Genomic DNA, 16087 nt, shown 5'->3' with positions numbered 1-16087 from the left:
CATTGTCAGCATCCAGGAATGCTTTAACAGCTTATTTCAGGTGGTGTGGTCACTTAAACAGAATTGGCGAAGAAAGATTAGCAAAACAATTCTTCTCTGCCAGGTTGGCAGCAAAACGACCTGCCAACTGTTATATACAAAGACTGCTATGTACTTTGTAATGTACAAAATGCCTTAGACGATAGAAATATAAGATCTGATAATGTTGGAGTCTTGACAAGTAACAGACTGATTTGGAGGAAAATTGTAGATAGGAAGTTACTAATGATGTAATTTTTTTTTCATTTAGTACTATCATATCCTGTACACCCCTTGAGGGTACATGGCAGGAATTTGATGATGATGTCCAGTTCCCCATTCTCATATTTGCCCACATCACTCTACTTGAGACTGCCTGCCATTGAAGAAGATTAGCTTTGTATTTTGTGTTGAGTACTATGGCTACTCCTTCTTTTCCTTGATTGTCATTGCCTGAATATAACATTTTGTATTCATTGCTCAGAAAGATCTTGCCAGTTTTTGTCTTTTTTGTTTCAGTCACCCCTGTTATGTCAATCTGGTACTTGTCTAATTCCTCAGCTAGCTCGATTTCTTTGCCATTCAGGCTTCTTATGTCGATAGTACTGATTTTTAACTCTGGTGATGTTGAGTTGGGGTTCGTTTTCAGATTTGGGATGCTTAAGGGTCTAAGTTGTATAACTGAGAGGAGATCTCCACATAGCCTTTAATGGAATGTAGAGAAGCGACCAGGGCTTCTGACCTAATGTCCAATCCTCACCTTCTCGTTGTGCATGCTGTTGGGTATCTACCTGGATACTGAACGACTGAGGATGGGCTGGCAATTTGGGATTTAGCTGCTGACCAAATTGTATTCTTATTGGTTAAACCAAAATAAAAAATGATGGTTCAACATGACATAATTTCATGCCGACTGGGATGTCGCCCAGTTAAACAAGCCCCCCCCCCCCCTCCCCGTTACTTTTGCCAGGGAACCAGGGCGAACAGTGTAAAGTCTGCTACTGGAGAAAATCTGAAAACACTCCAAAATATATATATATATATATATATATATTCCCCCCCCCCCCCCAATCAGCTATTTCTTGTGGTTAATTGCTTTGTGTTATATATATATATATATAACTGAGATCAAAGCGAAAGATGAAATGAAATTATAAAGCATGTGCTAGTTACTACGAAAAGTTGTTTGAATGTTGCATTATTCTATGTTACATGAAATCATAGTATTTAGTTTCTTTTGGTTTCTCAGGATCACACAAGCAGAGACACTAGTTTAAAATATTTGTTAATTAAGGATTTTTTTACATCTTTTAGCAAATTACGTTATGCAAAAAAAAAAAAATTTTTTTTTTAATTAAAAAAAGGAAAAGAAATAAGAGAAGAGAAAAAATTTAGTTCTATTTTACATTTAAACGTTAAAGAAAAAATGTAATATATTATTTTTACCTGGTATTTCTTTAATAGTTTATATTAAAAAATATTTATCTTTGATAACAGTGTGTTAAAACTATTTGATTATGATATTTATTGGTATCAGGAAATAAAAAGGCCTCAGTGGAATTTTAACACTACAGAAAAATACACTAACTTTGCTACTAAGTTTGGATGCAAGAAAAGAAAATAAACATATAGCTGAAAAGCAAAGGAGAGCAAATGTAGTCTTACTCTCCTTTGCCTTTTCAGCTATGGCTGCTTACAGTTGTTGATGACTTAAGGCTACATTACCACTTTCTTATTAGTAAACATGTGACTGGCTGGAGAGTGGCAGAATAGAAACACTTTTAACCTTGGCTCAGTTTTTTCTTGCTTTGTTTCATTCTGATGATGTGATGTGAGTTTCTAATATTTCACTAATACTCACTAATATTTCATGGTGTAAGATATTAGTGAGTTATATTAAATTCTTTATGCTGCAGTCAAATTTCCTCTGTAGTCAAATTTACTACGTGCTTCCTTTGTTAAGACATTATTTTATGTTAATAAATGTCAGCATAAAATATTTCATGATGTGAGATACATCATAAAATATTAGTGAGTTATATTAAATTCTTTATTTCATCATGTAATTTACATGTATAGACAGTTAATTATATATTCTATCTTTCTCTATGCAGCACTCTTATTGTATAGATCTTGTGACCTTGCATGTGTGGGTTCCATATAAAAAGTCATTAGAGAAAAGAAAGATATCTGTTATAGTGTTTCTTGAAAAGTTGGGATTGTATTCATTGGGGAAAATGGTAAGAGGGAAGATTGTTCCAAAAGAGGTATTAATGAAGAAAAAGGATGTGATGACTGTAGAAGAACCATAATGCTGAAAGTGACTATGGGAAAGCAATAAAGTGTTATTGGTTGAGCAGAAGAGAAGTAATATTTAGAAAGAAAAAGAATGCCTAGCATGTTTGAGACCGAAGAGGCTATGAACCTCATATGCTTATTCAAGTTATGCTAGATGCGAAAGTAATTAAATTCTTCCCGCATGAGAAAGGCTAGAAGATCAGTGTTTAAGGTATTGGTCACAGAAAATCTTGAAGCTTAGGTTATCTGAGTGCTGCCATGGTTTAAAACTGACAAAGAGAAATGGAATGTACTGTCACCTGCAAAGCTGTGGAGTGGATGTGAGAGAGAGAGAGAGAGAGATCATTGATGTACAAGTATAGAGCCTTGAATTACTTCATTAATGATGAAAAAAATCAGAAAAGAAAACCATTCACCCCGACTTGCAATGAACAATCACAAAGGGTAGGAGAAAGACCATACAATAGAAGCTTGGTAAGAAGGGCACAATGCCAGACTCAATCAAATGCCTTAGAAATATCAAGAATGACCACATGAGTTTTCTCCAAATCTTTCCATGGTCTGTGTCCAAAGGTGGGCAATTGTAGCAAAGAGGACTGCTGAAAATGAGAATGAGAGAATCCATACTGGTGATCACTAACTGTTTGGTCTCTAGGTAGGGAAGAAACTAATTGAACTTTTTTTTTAAATCACTTTTGAGAGTACTGTGGGGGAGAGCAGTGGGACAACTGATGCCTGACTTTTAGCTCTGTTTTTAGGAACAGGGCTGGATAATGCTTGTTTCTATGCTGTTGGGTATGCATGATGAGAATAATAGTTTGCAATATTTCTGTATCACCTTTACTAGCTGGGTACTTAGTTCTGGATTACAGCTCTTAGTACAATTGGAGAGAGATGTCATTTGGGCAAGAGAACTTATTAGTATCAAGGCTATTGAGTATTTTTCTGATATCCTGATGAAAGATCAGAAGAAGCATACTGTGGGTGAGTTTCTTATTCAGAGGCCAAAATATTTTGTCATCCTCATGATTTATCCTGAATGTTCTTTCCAAAATTTATTGATTACTTTTGTTTAGCTACTTTTCACATATATTTTTCCCTATTCTCTAATAGCACATACTTACTAACCTGGAGTTTTTTTATACAAGTTCTTTTCATGAATTGCTTGTTTAATATCACTTTACCATGACAGAGTTCTTATTTGTTTTCCTCTATAGTCAAATTTACTACATCCTTCCTTTGTTAAGGAATATTTTATGTTAATAAATGTCAGCATAAAAATCATATCTGGTTAAATGCCCTAAAAATACCTAGACTGCTTCCATAAGTTATTATGCTGCTTCTCACGTTAAGTGTAAAATTAATTCTGGTAGACAAGCTTATATTTTGGTTACTCATAACTGTTATTTTCAGGAAATAACAATGTATACTAAAATATTAATTACAATAACTTTAATTAATACTTTCCTATAATTTGACAACATTACATTGCCATCATCAGGATCACAAAAACAATTATATGTGCATGCAGGCACTAACACTGGGTAAATGAGGATGAAGAAAGGCAACCAAGTTGGATCTGAAGTAATAATTAGCACCCCCTAGTGGGCTAGATTAGGTGGTCTCAGCCATTGGGCCGAAGCTCTGAGAATAATTGTTTCCCAAATTTTTTGAGGATTGGAAAGTTTCTCAGGACTGATGCAGATTCGAGGAGTAGACTCTTATATTGTATTTACTGTGATATAATAGAGTTGCCTTCTTCCAGCTTATCCTGTGGTGCATGTCCAAAGAATGGGCAGCAAGTCCTGATGGCTGTAAATGTGTAACTGGATGTAGTCCTTGTGTTCAGAAATTCTGATATTGGCCATCTTGTTTTTGGCCATAGTGGACAGTTTGCAATGGCAGGGGACTTAGTATACACCTGGTAGGTGTAGGGAATGTGGCTGGTCATTGGTGGAGTGGATAAGGGATGCCAATTTTTTATGTGGTTGTAAGGTTGTATTTACTTTAAAATTTTTGTCAATTTTTCAAGTGTGCTATGTATATATCACAGTAAAAAAGACCAACGTGTTCCATCACAGTAAATTTAGAAAAGAAAGACTGCTTTTAGAATCTGTAACTGCTCTTAAAAATCAGCCTAATGCAAATAAATATGGTTACATAAAACTTCCCAAAATAAGGGAAACTCTACTACTTCAAGATTCCAGATACATCCTAGACCACCGACAGGTATCCAACAAGTATTTTTTTTAAATGCCTCCCATGGACTTTTAATATTCTTCCCATCCAGCTACCAATACCATTGCATCGAACTCAGTACACTCCTCAGGCATCCTGCTTGAGGTCATAATTAGTCATAATTTCCTGTTTTGTAGTTCAGCATGTAACGTCTTCTGAATGAAACATTCATAAACTCAGCCACTTTCCAAGTGAGTACTGCATGACCACTGTCACCAATCAGAGGCAGAATAGTTACATCTTTAACTGAAACTATGACACCCTCTGACACTATAGTCAAATCTAACATTCTTTGACTTAGAGTTCCTTCTGTCACACACTGCCCAAGGAAATTGTCTCGCAATAGCTCATTAAATTTCATTCTTCTCATGAGATTTTATTGCTACCCAATCAATGTTTGGATAATTAACCCCCCCCCCCCCATTATTATTATTATTCTTTTTGCACCATCATCTTTATTTGGTGATACATTTCTTCATCACTAGCAACCAATCTGCTAGGTCTGTAACACCACCCCATTATGTATTTAATCATGTTCTCACACCAGATGACTTCAAACTCACTGCCAGATGAAAAACTTACTAGTATTACAATTATAGGTCTCAACACTAACTGGATTAGCAGCAGTTAGATAGCATTAGCAGCACCCTCCCCATCTCTCCTTCCTGTCTATTCTTCCTAAAAATACTGTACTCTTTATGCTCAATACCAGTTAATGTCTGATTCTGATAACCAGGTCTCACTAATGCCTACAGTCTGAGATATCCACACATATTGACCAAGGCATGAACAAACTCTGCTCCTTTATTTTTGATACTCCTAGCATTTGTGTATAGACATAATAAGCTACCTGCATGTTCTTTTGCATATTTTTGTCTATAGTTTGCATGACCCAGTTGAACAACTTGCAGATTTCTGTTCTTCTCTACTGCCTTATATATGCAGACATCTTTGCACATGTTTGATGGTTTTGAACCAGATGAACACAGAATCAAAATCGTTCTCTCCTTGTATTCATTTCCATGATAATAATGGATAAAAAATAAAAAATTCAAAAAAAGGTAGAATAACAATGCATTTCATAAGCAAGAAACATGTCATGTGCTTGAATGAACATGGTACAGTAGATGTGAAATTGTTATATATAAAATTATGAATATCTTGTTAAGGTAGGATGCCTTAATTTATACTTTCCTATAATTTGACAACATTACATTGCCATCATCAGGATCACAAAAACAATGATATGTGCATGCAGGCACTAACACTGGGTAAATGAGGATGAAGGAAGGCAACCAGGTTGGATCTAAAGTAATAATTAGCACCCCCTAGTGGGCTAGATTAAGTGGTCTCATCCATTGGGCCGAAGCTCTGAGAATAAGTGTTTCCCAAATTTGAGGCAGTCTCATGCACCCAAATCGGACTGATGCAGATTCAAGGAGTAGACTCTCATATTGTATTTGCTGTGGTGTTAAAACTATCAAATGATTTTGTAAATAACACAATTTTTGTCATTTCATTTATATATATAACCAAGGATTTTCTTTGTTTCTGTATTTTCACAATAATTTCTTTACAGGTGCACTTTTAATTTGTTTATGATTTAAATTATTATAGATAGCAAAAAATATCTCAGAGCTGACAGTGAAAGTGAATGGATCAGTTCAGAATTCTGTTGAGGTGTCATCAGACACTTTAGAAATGGAAGTATTGTATGTTGGAGGAATACCTGGCATCAGAAGAAAACGAAGTTTGACATTTCCAGATTCTCAAGTTGTCATCAGTTATTCTGTAGACAATGTTACCCATTTTAAAGGAATTATCAGTGATCTTCGAGTAAGTATAAAAAAATTATTTAAAAAACTATATTTTTTTAAACAATCATTAAATTTTGTTTTAAATAGGATCTGTACATCATAGCCAGTATACATAGTTTCCTAATTGAAAAAGCTGGTTGGTATATTGTCGTTTTTAAATTATCTAATAATTTAAAAATGACATGCTAGGTATACTTAAATTTGTTATTTTATTTTCTAATTTTCCTAATTTCAGGTTTCTAATTTAAATGGTTCTCTTGTATCTGTAACTATATTAGACCATGTATATTTTGGTCTTCATCAGATTGACCTTAACATTTTGCTTCTGCATAAATTGCTCAAATATTAATAATGGCAAGGTTATTTTCTGATATCATTAATATGGTTATGCTATTTGTGCAGTTTGCTTATTCGATTAAATTTCCTCAATACTCTCATATCAGTTGTTTCAAGTATTATTTTTTCAACTGTTTTATTTTTAACATAGCTTTGTTTCATACGCTAAAATTGGCTTCAATTTTAGCATATGAGCATATAGCAAACTAGTAATATACTATGGCTGTATATTACTAGTTTAGATTACTAGTTTAGTGTTTTGGCTGCCTTTACTCTTGTCATGTCTTCATTCGTCTGGTTTTCTGCCTTAACAGCATTATTATTAGTAGTAGTAGTATTTTTTTTTTTTTTTTTTTTCAATTCTAATAATATTCTTATACTTACATGAGAAGCTGAAATACCTATAGTACATCAATGCCATGTGTGAACAGGAATCATGTGAAAGCAATCTCTCTATCTGCTTTCAAACTTCTGGTGGCTGTAGTCCTTGGGAGTACTTCATAGGAAGGTTCCACAGAATTGAGGTAGATGGAATGAAAGATAAAATGGTAATAGCAGGTTTGGGGAGTCAGCTGTTCAACTGTAAAAGGATATTGGGCAACTGTTTCTTGCATTATTATAAATTTAACAGAAATGGAAGGCATGGTGGATGCTTGTCTTACTAATCAGACCCACGGAAATATATGTAGAAGAGACACAGTATGAAAATTGTTTCTGTGAGACAGTGTTGGAGTTTTTAAGAGAGAAAAAGAAAGGTCACGTATGTAAATTGCTCTCTTTTAAATAGCATCAAGAAATTTTAGAGATGTTTTTGGTGTACCATCCCAAATGTGAGAGTATTATTCCAAGTTTGGGCACATTTCATATTTGTACAAAATGAATTGCTGGACAGATGAAAAGTAACATCTTGAGCAAAATAGAATGGACTGACATTTACCTCTACTCTTACTTGGCACAGATACAAGTGTCATTCCAAGAAGTAAGATCTGTATGGTTTGTCATATGAGTAGGAGAAATGGTCAGTGCTATCATCAGCAAAACTGTATGAGGTCCATAATATCAGTGAGGGAAAGTCTGCATTTATATGAAGAAGAGGCTGGATGGGTGAGATGACAGAGCCATGAGGAGCACCTGTGTTAATAGGCAAAACTGAATAGAGAATATCTTCCACCATTATATGCACTGAATGGCTCAAGAGAAACACAGTCCAATTACAAAGGATGGGAGGTAGGCAATATGGTTGCACTTTGCTAAATCCTGTCAGATGCCTTAAAAATATCAAGCATAAGTACAGGTTTTTCCAAACTTTTCCATAGAATGTGTCCAAAAGTAAATCATTGGCAAAGAGATCTGTTGTGGATCTTGACTGAAAGAATTCATATTTGTGGTCACTGATTAGATTAGATTACAATTCTCCAGGTGTTGATGATTTCTCCATTACTTCGGACTGTACTGAATTTGGAGCAGTAGGTCAAGAGTTTGGTAAATACTTTTTTTTGGAATTGACTATATATGGGCTTGCTACCGTGTTATGGGCAGATGCCAACTGAGTATTATATACTGTACAGCTGATAAAGGACAGGTGTTAGTTCAGGAGAACATCTGTGCAGCCTGATCATTGGGATACCGTCAGCATCAGAAGTCTTAGTAGCTAGGTTGATCTAGATTTTTTTGATGTCTTTATGACAGCAGGCTGTAAAAAAAGCATACAGAGCAATCATGAGCATAACTAAGCTTTTAGAGTGCTTAGCAAATTCATAGCTAAGTGCATTTTATAGTGTGATAATTTCAATAATTGGTCAACTATCCTGTCACTGGTGCCAAAGCATTACTACACCTCTAAGGGCAGTGCTCCAGAGGATTTACCTTGTCATCTATTCAGAAATTGTATGAAAAGCAGAATGATGCAGGATATCAGCTTTATCTTAGGTGATGTTGCAATAGTGACAAGTTGAGAAGCAGGAGCACAGATAGACAGAACTTGTGCCCAACAGCTTTTGTAAGTGACCATAAGGCATGACTGCAGTTGGTGTAGGAGGCAAGCTGTTGTTTTTATCTGAAGCCAATAACTAGTATATGTTGCTTTTTTTTTTGGCCCATCTTTGGCACACTTCTTGGAAAAACCATGGCTTGATAATGAGTGAGAATTCTGGAATGAGTGGAAGAATGTAACTACATACTTGTTACATACATACTTACTTGTTCTTCATTACTGAGACTGTAGTTGATGTTTTCTGTTTTATTGCCTGTTTTCAATGTTTTTGTCTTTTTATGACTGATTTTTAATCTGGATTTGTCACATCAATAAGTTAATTTGGTTAAAATTCTGGAAGATTCAAAACAGATTTATTTAGAAAGATGACATTACTTCCATAGAGTAAAGAACTGAACTTAATATCCATCTTGGATTGGTAATAAAAATGACACCAGAAGAATAGCTACTAATATTTTGCTGGATCAGTCTTATTTTGCCACTATTTATGTTGGATAAAAAGTTTATAAGCATGCAGGTATAGATATCACAGATATTTATAACTATTGGAGTTGGTTTTAGAAAGTGATTCTCCAAATTTCTGATAAATTAATGCAACAACACTTGTTATTATTTGGTTCAAAATGGTTTTTGCAGATACTCTTTTTTTTTTTTTAATGCTTGCAGTACGTAATGTGTTTTACAACTATGCAACAAATTTGGGAGAAATGTTTTGTATACCAAGAGTTGTAGCACAGATGTTCCAGTCATCAAAGACTAATTTTCTTATTTACCAAAAATGCACTTTGCACATTTCATATGCCACTGAATTTCCTCATCAGGATTGGCATTTGCTGAGAGGTGGTAGTTGCCACAGGGGAAATGGTGGATATTTTTTAGGTTGTTATTGACCATTTCAACCTATAAAATATCCACTTTCCCCTGCCCACCACAGGGGAAATGGTGGATATTTTTTAGGTTGTTATTGAGTTGTTGCTTTGCAACAACTCAATACTTCTCCTTCATTCTTATTATGAGATTTCTCTTTTACCCAATCATTGTTTGGATAATTTAACCCATCCATAAATGATTACTTGCTTACTACCCAAAAAGATAATTTGGTGATGATGCATTTCATCATCCTCAGCAGCTGAACCACCAGGTGTGTAGCAACAGCCCACCATGTATTTCATCCTTATTAGCCTCAAACTCTCTTCCACATGGGATATTGTCAGTCTTATTGCTTTCATGAGTTTCTATCCTTACTAGCACAAATGATCTGATATCATTACTGGTACCTTTCCTCCTCTTCTGTCCTTCCTAAAAATACTCTGCCCTTTACACTCAATTCCAGTTAGGACATCTGAATACTAATGCCATTAATTATAGGCCAAAACATATTCACTAAGGCAGTTAACTCTATCCCTTTGTTTTTGATGCTTCTGATATTTGTGTGTATAGACATAACAAGTTCTACTGGCTTTTTCATGTACTTACATCTACAGTCCATATTTGATTGGATAATTTTCTCTTTACCATAAGTAAAGAGAACTTTATCTGTTACAGTAAAGAGAAAATTAATAGTTTAAGTAGGAAAAGTTTTCATTTTGTCTTTTCAGTACGGTACTGTAAATTTTCTCTTTGCAGTACTGTACTGCATTTATTAATACCGTAAGTTTGCATTTTCTGTTCACAAGATGAATCATACATCTGTCAGTACCTACATCAATATTGTCTTATATGATACAAAACACTTAGATGTTATACATATTATTAACATTAGCTTTTCATTTTTGATGTCTAATGTGAAAAAGAAATTATTCATGCATTGAGAACAAAGAAGAAGCAACATGGTTGCTTTATTGCAGCCTAGTACAATCAGTATGATTGCTTTGTGATAGCTTAACCCTCTACACTAATGAATGTATGGCTATAAAATGTTTATTTTTATGCTAATTAATTAATTTAACTAATTAATAACTTAATTTTATGCAGTTATGATTTAATACTGCATCTTTACATTTATTTACATTTCTCTTGACTGCAAATGGCACTGTGTACAGTCTGTGTTTGTGTATAAGTTTTGATAAATTTTAACTTTTTTTACAATAGATTTGTGTATGCTTTATGCCATTAAATGAAAATAGACTAGTATCTACATGTATTTTATGCATTCATGACATACCTAACTTAATTTTTTCTATATTTCTAGGCTATGCAGTTCATCTGCGAGTTTTTCAAATTGTCGCAAATCTCCAAAAAAACTTTTCTGATATATTTATTCAAAAAAATCTGCATATATAAGTGGACCCACATTCTTCAAGGGTCAACTGTGTGTGTGTGTGTGTGTGTGTGTGTGAAAACGTGCCCACCTATCCAAAACAGAAGAGACATATGCAGAACGTAGTCCAGTGTGAATGTGGTAATGTGCTAGTAACATTTCACTGCACAAAAAAATTGACATATTCTATATTGCCTGCTACTACTTGACACTACCAAACAATCACTCTCTACTTTCAACTAAATGCCTCAAATTGCAGTTGTTGTGATTTATGGCAGTGTTATGTTTCTGAACCCTCTTATGCTAACTAATCATTTTAAGTATTAAAGAGCTGTGTATAAGAATATTATTTTTATAAATGAAGTATAAGGAGGTCTTTTTTTTATGTCTGCTGATTGTATAATACTTAAAACGTATTAATAATTTCAGATTAGCAAAAAAATCGTAGCATTCTTTCCACTGAATGTAACAAATGTTCCAGGAATGCCAGATTCACTGCAACCAGTTAATCTTTCTAATGATGTGAAAGAAGGTGAAATTAGTGACAGACCATGTGAAAATAATCCTTGTTTACTTGGCTCAACATGTCATGACATCTGGAATGATTACCGGTATTCTTAAATTTTTGTTTTAAAGTAATAAAATATTAATTTAAATTTACTATATTTAGGTACTTCATTTCCAGTTGTAAATTGTAGTTTTAGATATGTTGAGTATAAATATAATCAGATTAACGGTTTTCACAAATAGGATCATAGACCATCTTATTAGCAGTCTGATAAAAATAATTGATGACATAAACAACATTAAAATCCACTGATTATTCTCACTGCACTAGAGAAAGGTAAGAAATCAGTATCTAAAACATCAGCCATGGAAGATATTGAAGCTTGAATCATTTGAGCACCATAATGTTACCCGAATGAAGTGCACTGTTACCAGCAATTTTGGACAGGATCCGAAGTTATTGAAAAAGAGAGAGAGAATATCGTTCATGCATAGAAGGAAGAGTAAGGGTGAAAGAACAGCGTCATGAGGTACCCAGCACTGATAGAGAAATATGATGAGAGGAAACATGCAATCCAATTTCAAAGGGCATGAGGAAGACTACAAGGTGGCTACTCACTAAGAATGCCTCTGTATCAGAACTAATCAAATACCCCACAATTGTCAAGGACAACCATAAGATTCATAATAGTGCCTCATGGTAGAAACAACACCAAGAGAAAAAGAATTAAATTAATTTATCAAAGAAAGAACCGGTATGGTTTCATTCATAAATTAATTTATTTTTTCTGGTATAGTCATTCTCATCATCATCATCATCATCAAATTCCTGCTATGTACCCTCAAGGGGTGTACAGGATATGACAGTACTACATGAAAAAATTATATCATTACTAACTTCCTATCTACAATTTTCCTCCAAATCAGTCTGTTACTTGTCAAGACTCCAACATTATCAGATTTTATATTTTTATCGTCTAAGGCACTTTGTACCGTATCAATCCACCTATATCTTGGTCTTCCGTTGGGTCGTTTTCCTGCCAACCTGGCAGAGAACACTTGTTTTGCTAATTTTTCCTCTCCCATTCTATTTAAGTGACCATACCACCTGAGATTAGCTCTGCTAATGCGAATATTCCTGGATGCTGACAATGTCAAATTCTTTCCTAATATCCTCATTTTTAATATGATATTGCCATTGATGCCATCTGTTCACGCCTCTAATTTTTCTCAGGACTCTCATATCTGTAGTCTCTAGTCTTTGGTCAAGTGTTTTACTTCTGACCCAGCTCTCAGATCCATAAGTTAAAACTGGTTTGAACACTGTTTTGTATACAGCTAATTTAGTGTTCCAACTAATTTCTCTCTTATTCCATATGAATTTATTCAATTGACTTCCCACCATACCAGCTTTGCTGATTCTGTTGTCTATTTCTATATTTAATTTACCATCTTCAGTAAAAATTGTGCCTAAGTAGCTGAAATGTTTTACTTGTTCCACACGTTCACCATTCACAACACAGTTGACATTTTCAATGATTCTACCTATTTTCATTGTCTTTGTCTTTTTATTGCTGACCTTCATACCATATCTATTACAACAGCTATTCAATTTAGTCAGAGAATCTTGCAGACTTGTAGCGGATTTATTTAGAAGTATAACATCATCCGCATAAAGCAAAGAGCTGACATTAACATCTCCAATTTTGATATCAGGTTTAATACCACATTCCTTCATAATGTGATCCATATAGATAATGAATAACAGAGGGGATAATGTACATCCTTGTCTCACACCAGATTTAACATTAAACCATCTTTCTGTACTTCCTTCAATTCTAACTGCTGACTTACAACTCAAATAAAGACTAAGTATTGCTTGATATAATGCCCCATTGACACCATATAACTGCAGCGTATTGAATAGCTTCTCTCTTGGCACCTTGTCATATGCCTTTTCCAAATCGACAAAACTTAAATACAGATCTTTGTTATATTCCCATGCTTTCTCGACTATATACAGAGGAAAATACCTCTGTAATTCTCACATTCAGTTTTATTTCCCTTTTTATATATGGGTACTATGAGAGCTCTACTCCAATCATCGGGAATTCGTCCCTCTGTCCAGGCTTTCTGAACTATGCAGTGCAGCCACTGTAAGACTTTTATACCACCATACTTCAGATTTCTGGTCGAATATCATCTACTCCTGCTGCCTTTCCACATTTCAAGCCTTTGATGGCTTTTTCTACTTCAAGTATGGATATTATTCCTGACTGCATGCCTGGTCAGTGTTTTTTATCACTGTGCTGTCATCACTGCCTGTTTCATTTAGCAGTTTTTCAAAGTAATTACTCCATACTTCAAGGATATCTTTTTCTCCTGTTTTCATGTCACCTTTATCATCTCTAACTCCTTTTACAGCACTCTTTCCTCCATTTCTAAGCTTCTTCAACAACCTCCAGAATATTTTGCTACCTTCTTGATATTTATTTTCTATATTCTTGCCAAAGTCCTCCCATGACTTTTGTTTACACCCTGTTTAGCTTTCTTACATTTGTCTCTGTATTCTGTAAGAGTAAAAGCTGACTTATTTCACAGGAACTTTTGATATGCATTCTTCTTTTCCTTCACTGCCTCTTTAACTTCCTGTGTCCACCAGGGAGTTCTGATTTTTTTATCCTTGCACACAACCTCACCACATGTCTCTCTGGCAGAATCAATCAATGTTTTCTTCAGAGTTTGCTACTGAATCTCCAAGGTTTGATTCCTGTTCTCAAACTCTTTCATTTTCTTTTCAATAATCTTTCTGTATTTTAGTCTACAGTTCACATCTGAGAGCTGCTCAACTTTTATTCGCTTTAAAACTTTCTTACATGTTATTCTTTTACATGTTATAGTCATTCTGTGTTTTAGTTTTCTAAAGACTACTATGAACTGCATCAGTTAACTTTGATAAAGGTCTATCCTATTTTTTCCTATGGCATCAAACTATTTTGCAAACCTTTCTTTTCTCAATTTTTCAGACATTGAAAAATGTATTGACTTCATGGACTTTGTCTTAGCTGTAATTCTAATGAAACCAAACCCACTACAGAATTTTTCTTTTTATTATTATTAACTTTCTACCCAAAGTCTGTTTAGGATGGCAACCACACAGACTCCACAAATTATCCATTTCTACCTAATTAAGCACATAACCTTAATACTAGATGCATTCCAGGATGGTTTTCTTTCAAATCAAAATACATGAGCAGACAGATAAAAGTTATATCACAACACACACACACACCTTCTGTGTTTGTGTGTTGTGTGATCGTCATTTCCTGATATGTACTCTGTTTTTGACATAATTAAGTTTAAGTTTAATTTTAAGTTTATAGCTGATTATAGCCAGCTTGGTTGGCCGAGTGGTTAGCGTATCTGCTCTCCAACCCAAAGGCTGTGGGCATGGATGTTTGTGATTGTCTGTGAAAGTACTAGTGGTGGTAGTTGGCGGTAGATGGCGTTGATGTTAGATGATGAAGATCAGTGGAGTAGAGAGACGAAGAGCTGTAGAGTTGATGCCCTCCCTCGATGAGTCTGGACTCCCTGGAGGTGTGATATAATAATAATAATAGTATTACTAGCTTAATATCAGCAGTATTTTTCCAAATTAATTTGTCAGATCTCCAATATAGTCATTTTATATTTTTGTACTGGATGGCACTAAAGCACCCAACTGCATCAGTTCATTGAAATATAGGTCTTTTTGCCTGTCATCAATGGGTATCAAACTTCCATTCTGTTTATGATCACCACTTAAGTAGAATACCACTGAAGTTAATACGGTATGGCATGCACACACACACACACACACACACACAAAAAAAGTACTGAACTTCACCCCCCCTTCAGTATATGCAGTATGCCGTTCAACTGCATGCACATTAATAAATGAGCACATCCATTACATTTAGCTTCTTGGTTTCTTGAGACCAGAATTTGTTCAAGAGAAAAATCTTCACAGCAAGAGGGTCACTGCATGGTGTACAGTTTCTGGCCATGGCATAATTGGGCCCTACTTCATGAAGAGGGTGGTGTGTTGAAGGAATGGGTATTTCACCATGATCTGCCTTCAAACCTTCATGAACTAAGAGATAAAATTACATTTGTCCAACCCTTGTCCTCCAAGATGACAGAACCTTCATATGCACTACGAAACCCGTCTTGAAAGACAAGATATCCATTTCAAGCATGTAATCTATCATCGTTAATGCTTTTTTTCGACCAAAATTCCACTGATAGTTGTAGGTATACATATCATCAAGTGTAAACATATATGTGTTTGTTAATAAACTTGTTTACTTCATAACATATATTGTTCTAGTTATTTAGTACTATTTGTTTTCTTTATTTTTTTTCACACCATTCTGTAATAGAGTTAATCTAAAATGATTACAGCACTTTTGATTAACTACTCGCACTGATTTGAATGATATCTGTTCACTTCTATTATTTTTTTTCTCATAACTCTCATATGCAATCTAAATCGTTGAACTTTTCTAACCAACTCTCAGATCCATAAATTAAAATTCATTTGAATTTTGCGTATTTTGCCTCTTGTAGCAATGCATGCTT

At 34.5% G+C, this 16087-nt stretch overlaps 1 protein-coding gene across 1 annotated transcript in view; it reads left to right on the top strand.

Annotated features, from left to right (window-relative positions):
* Positions 1–16087, top strand: part of crb (cell polarity complex component crumbs) — a 439435-nt gene that overhangs the window by 292518 nt on the left and 130830 nt on the right. The window contains exons 14-15 of the mRNA XM_090397137.1: positions 6172–6390; positions 11390–11571. Coding sequence (XP_090253263.1) covers positions 6172–6390; positions 11390–11571 — 401 coding nt within the window. The remainder of the gene's footprint in view (positions 1–6171; positions 6391–11389; positions 11572–16087) is intronic.

The sequence above is a fragment of the Typopeltis vanoorti genome, chromosome 8 (assembly GCF_054136105.1).
Source record: "Typopeltis vanoorti isolate ZY-2024b chromosome 8, IOZ_Tvanoo_1.0, whole genome shotgun sequence".
In the NCBI taxonomy this organism is placed as follows: Eukaryota; Metazoa; Arthropoda; class Arachnida; order Uropygi; family Thelyphonidae; genus Typopeltis; species Typopeltis vanoorti.
Note: the sequence above shows the minus strand (reverse complement) of the source record. Positions and strands in the feature narration are given on the sequence as shown.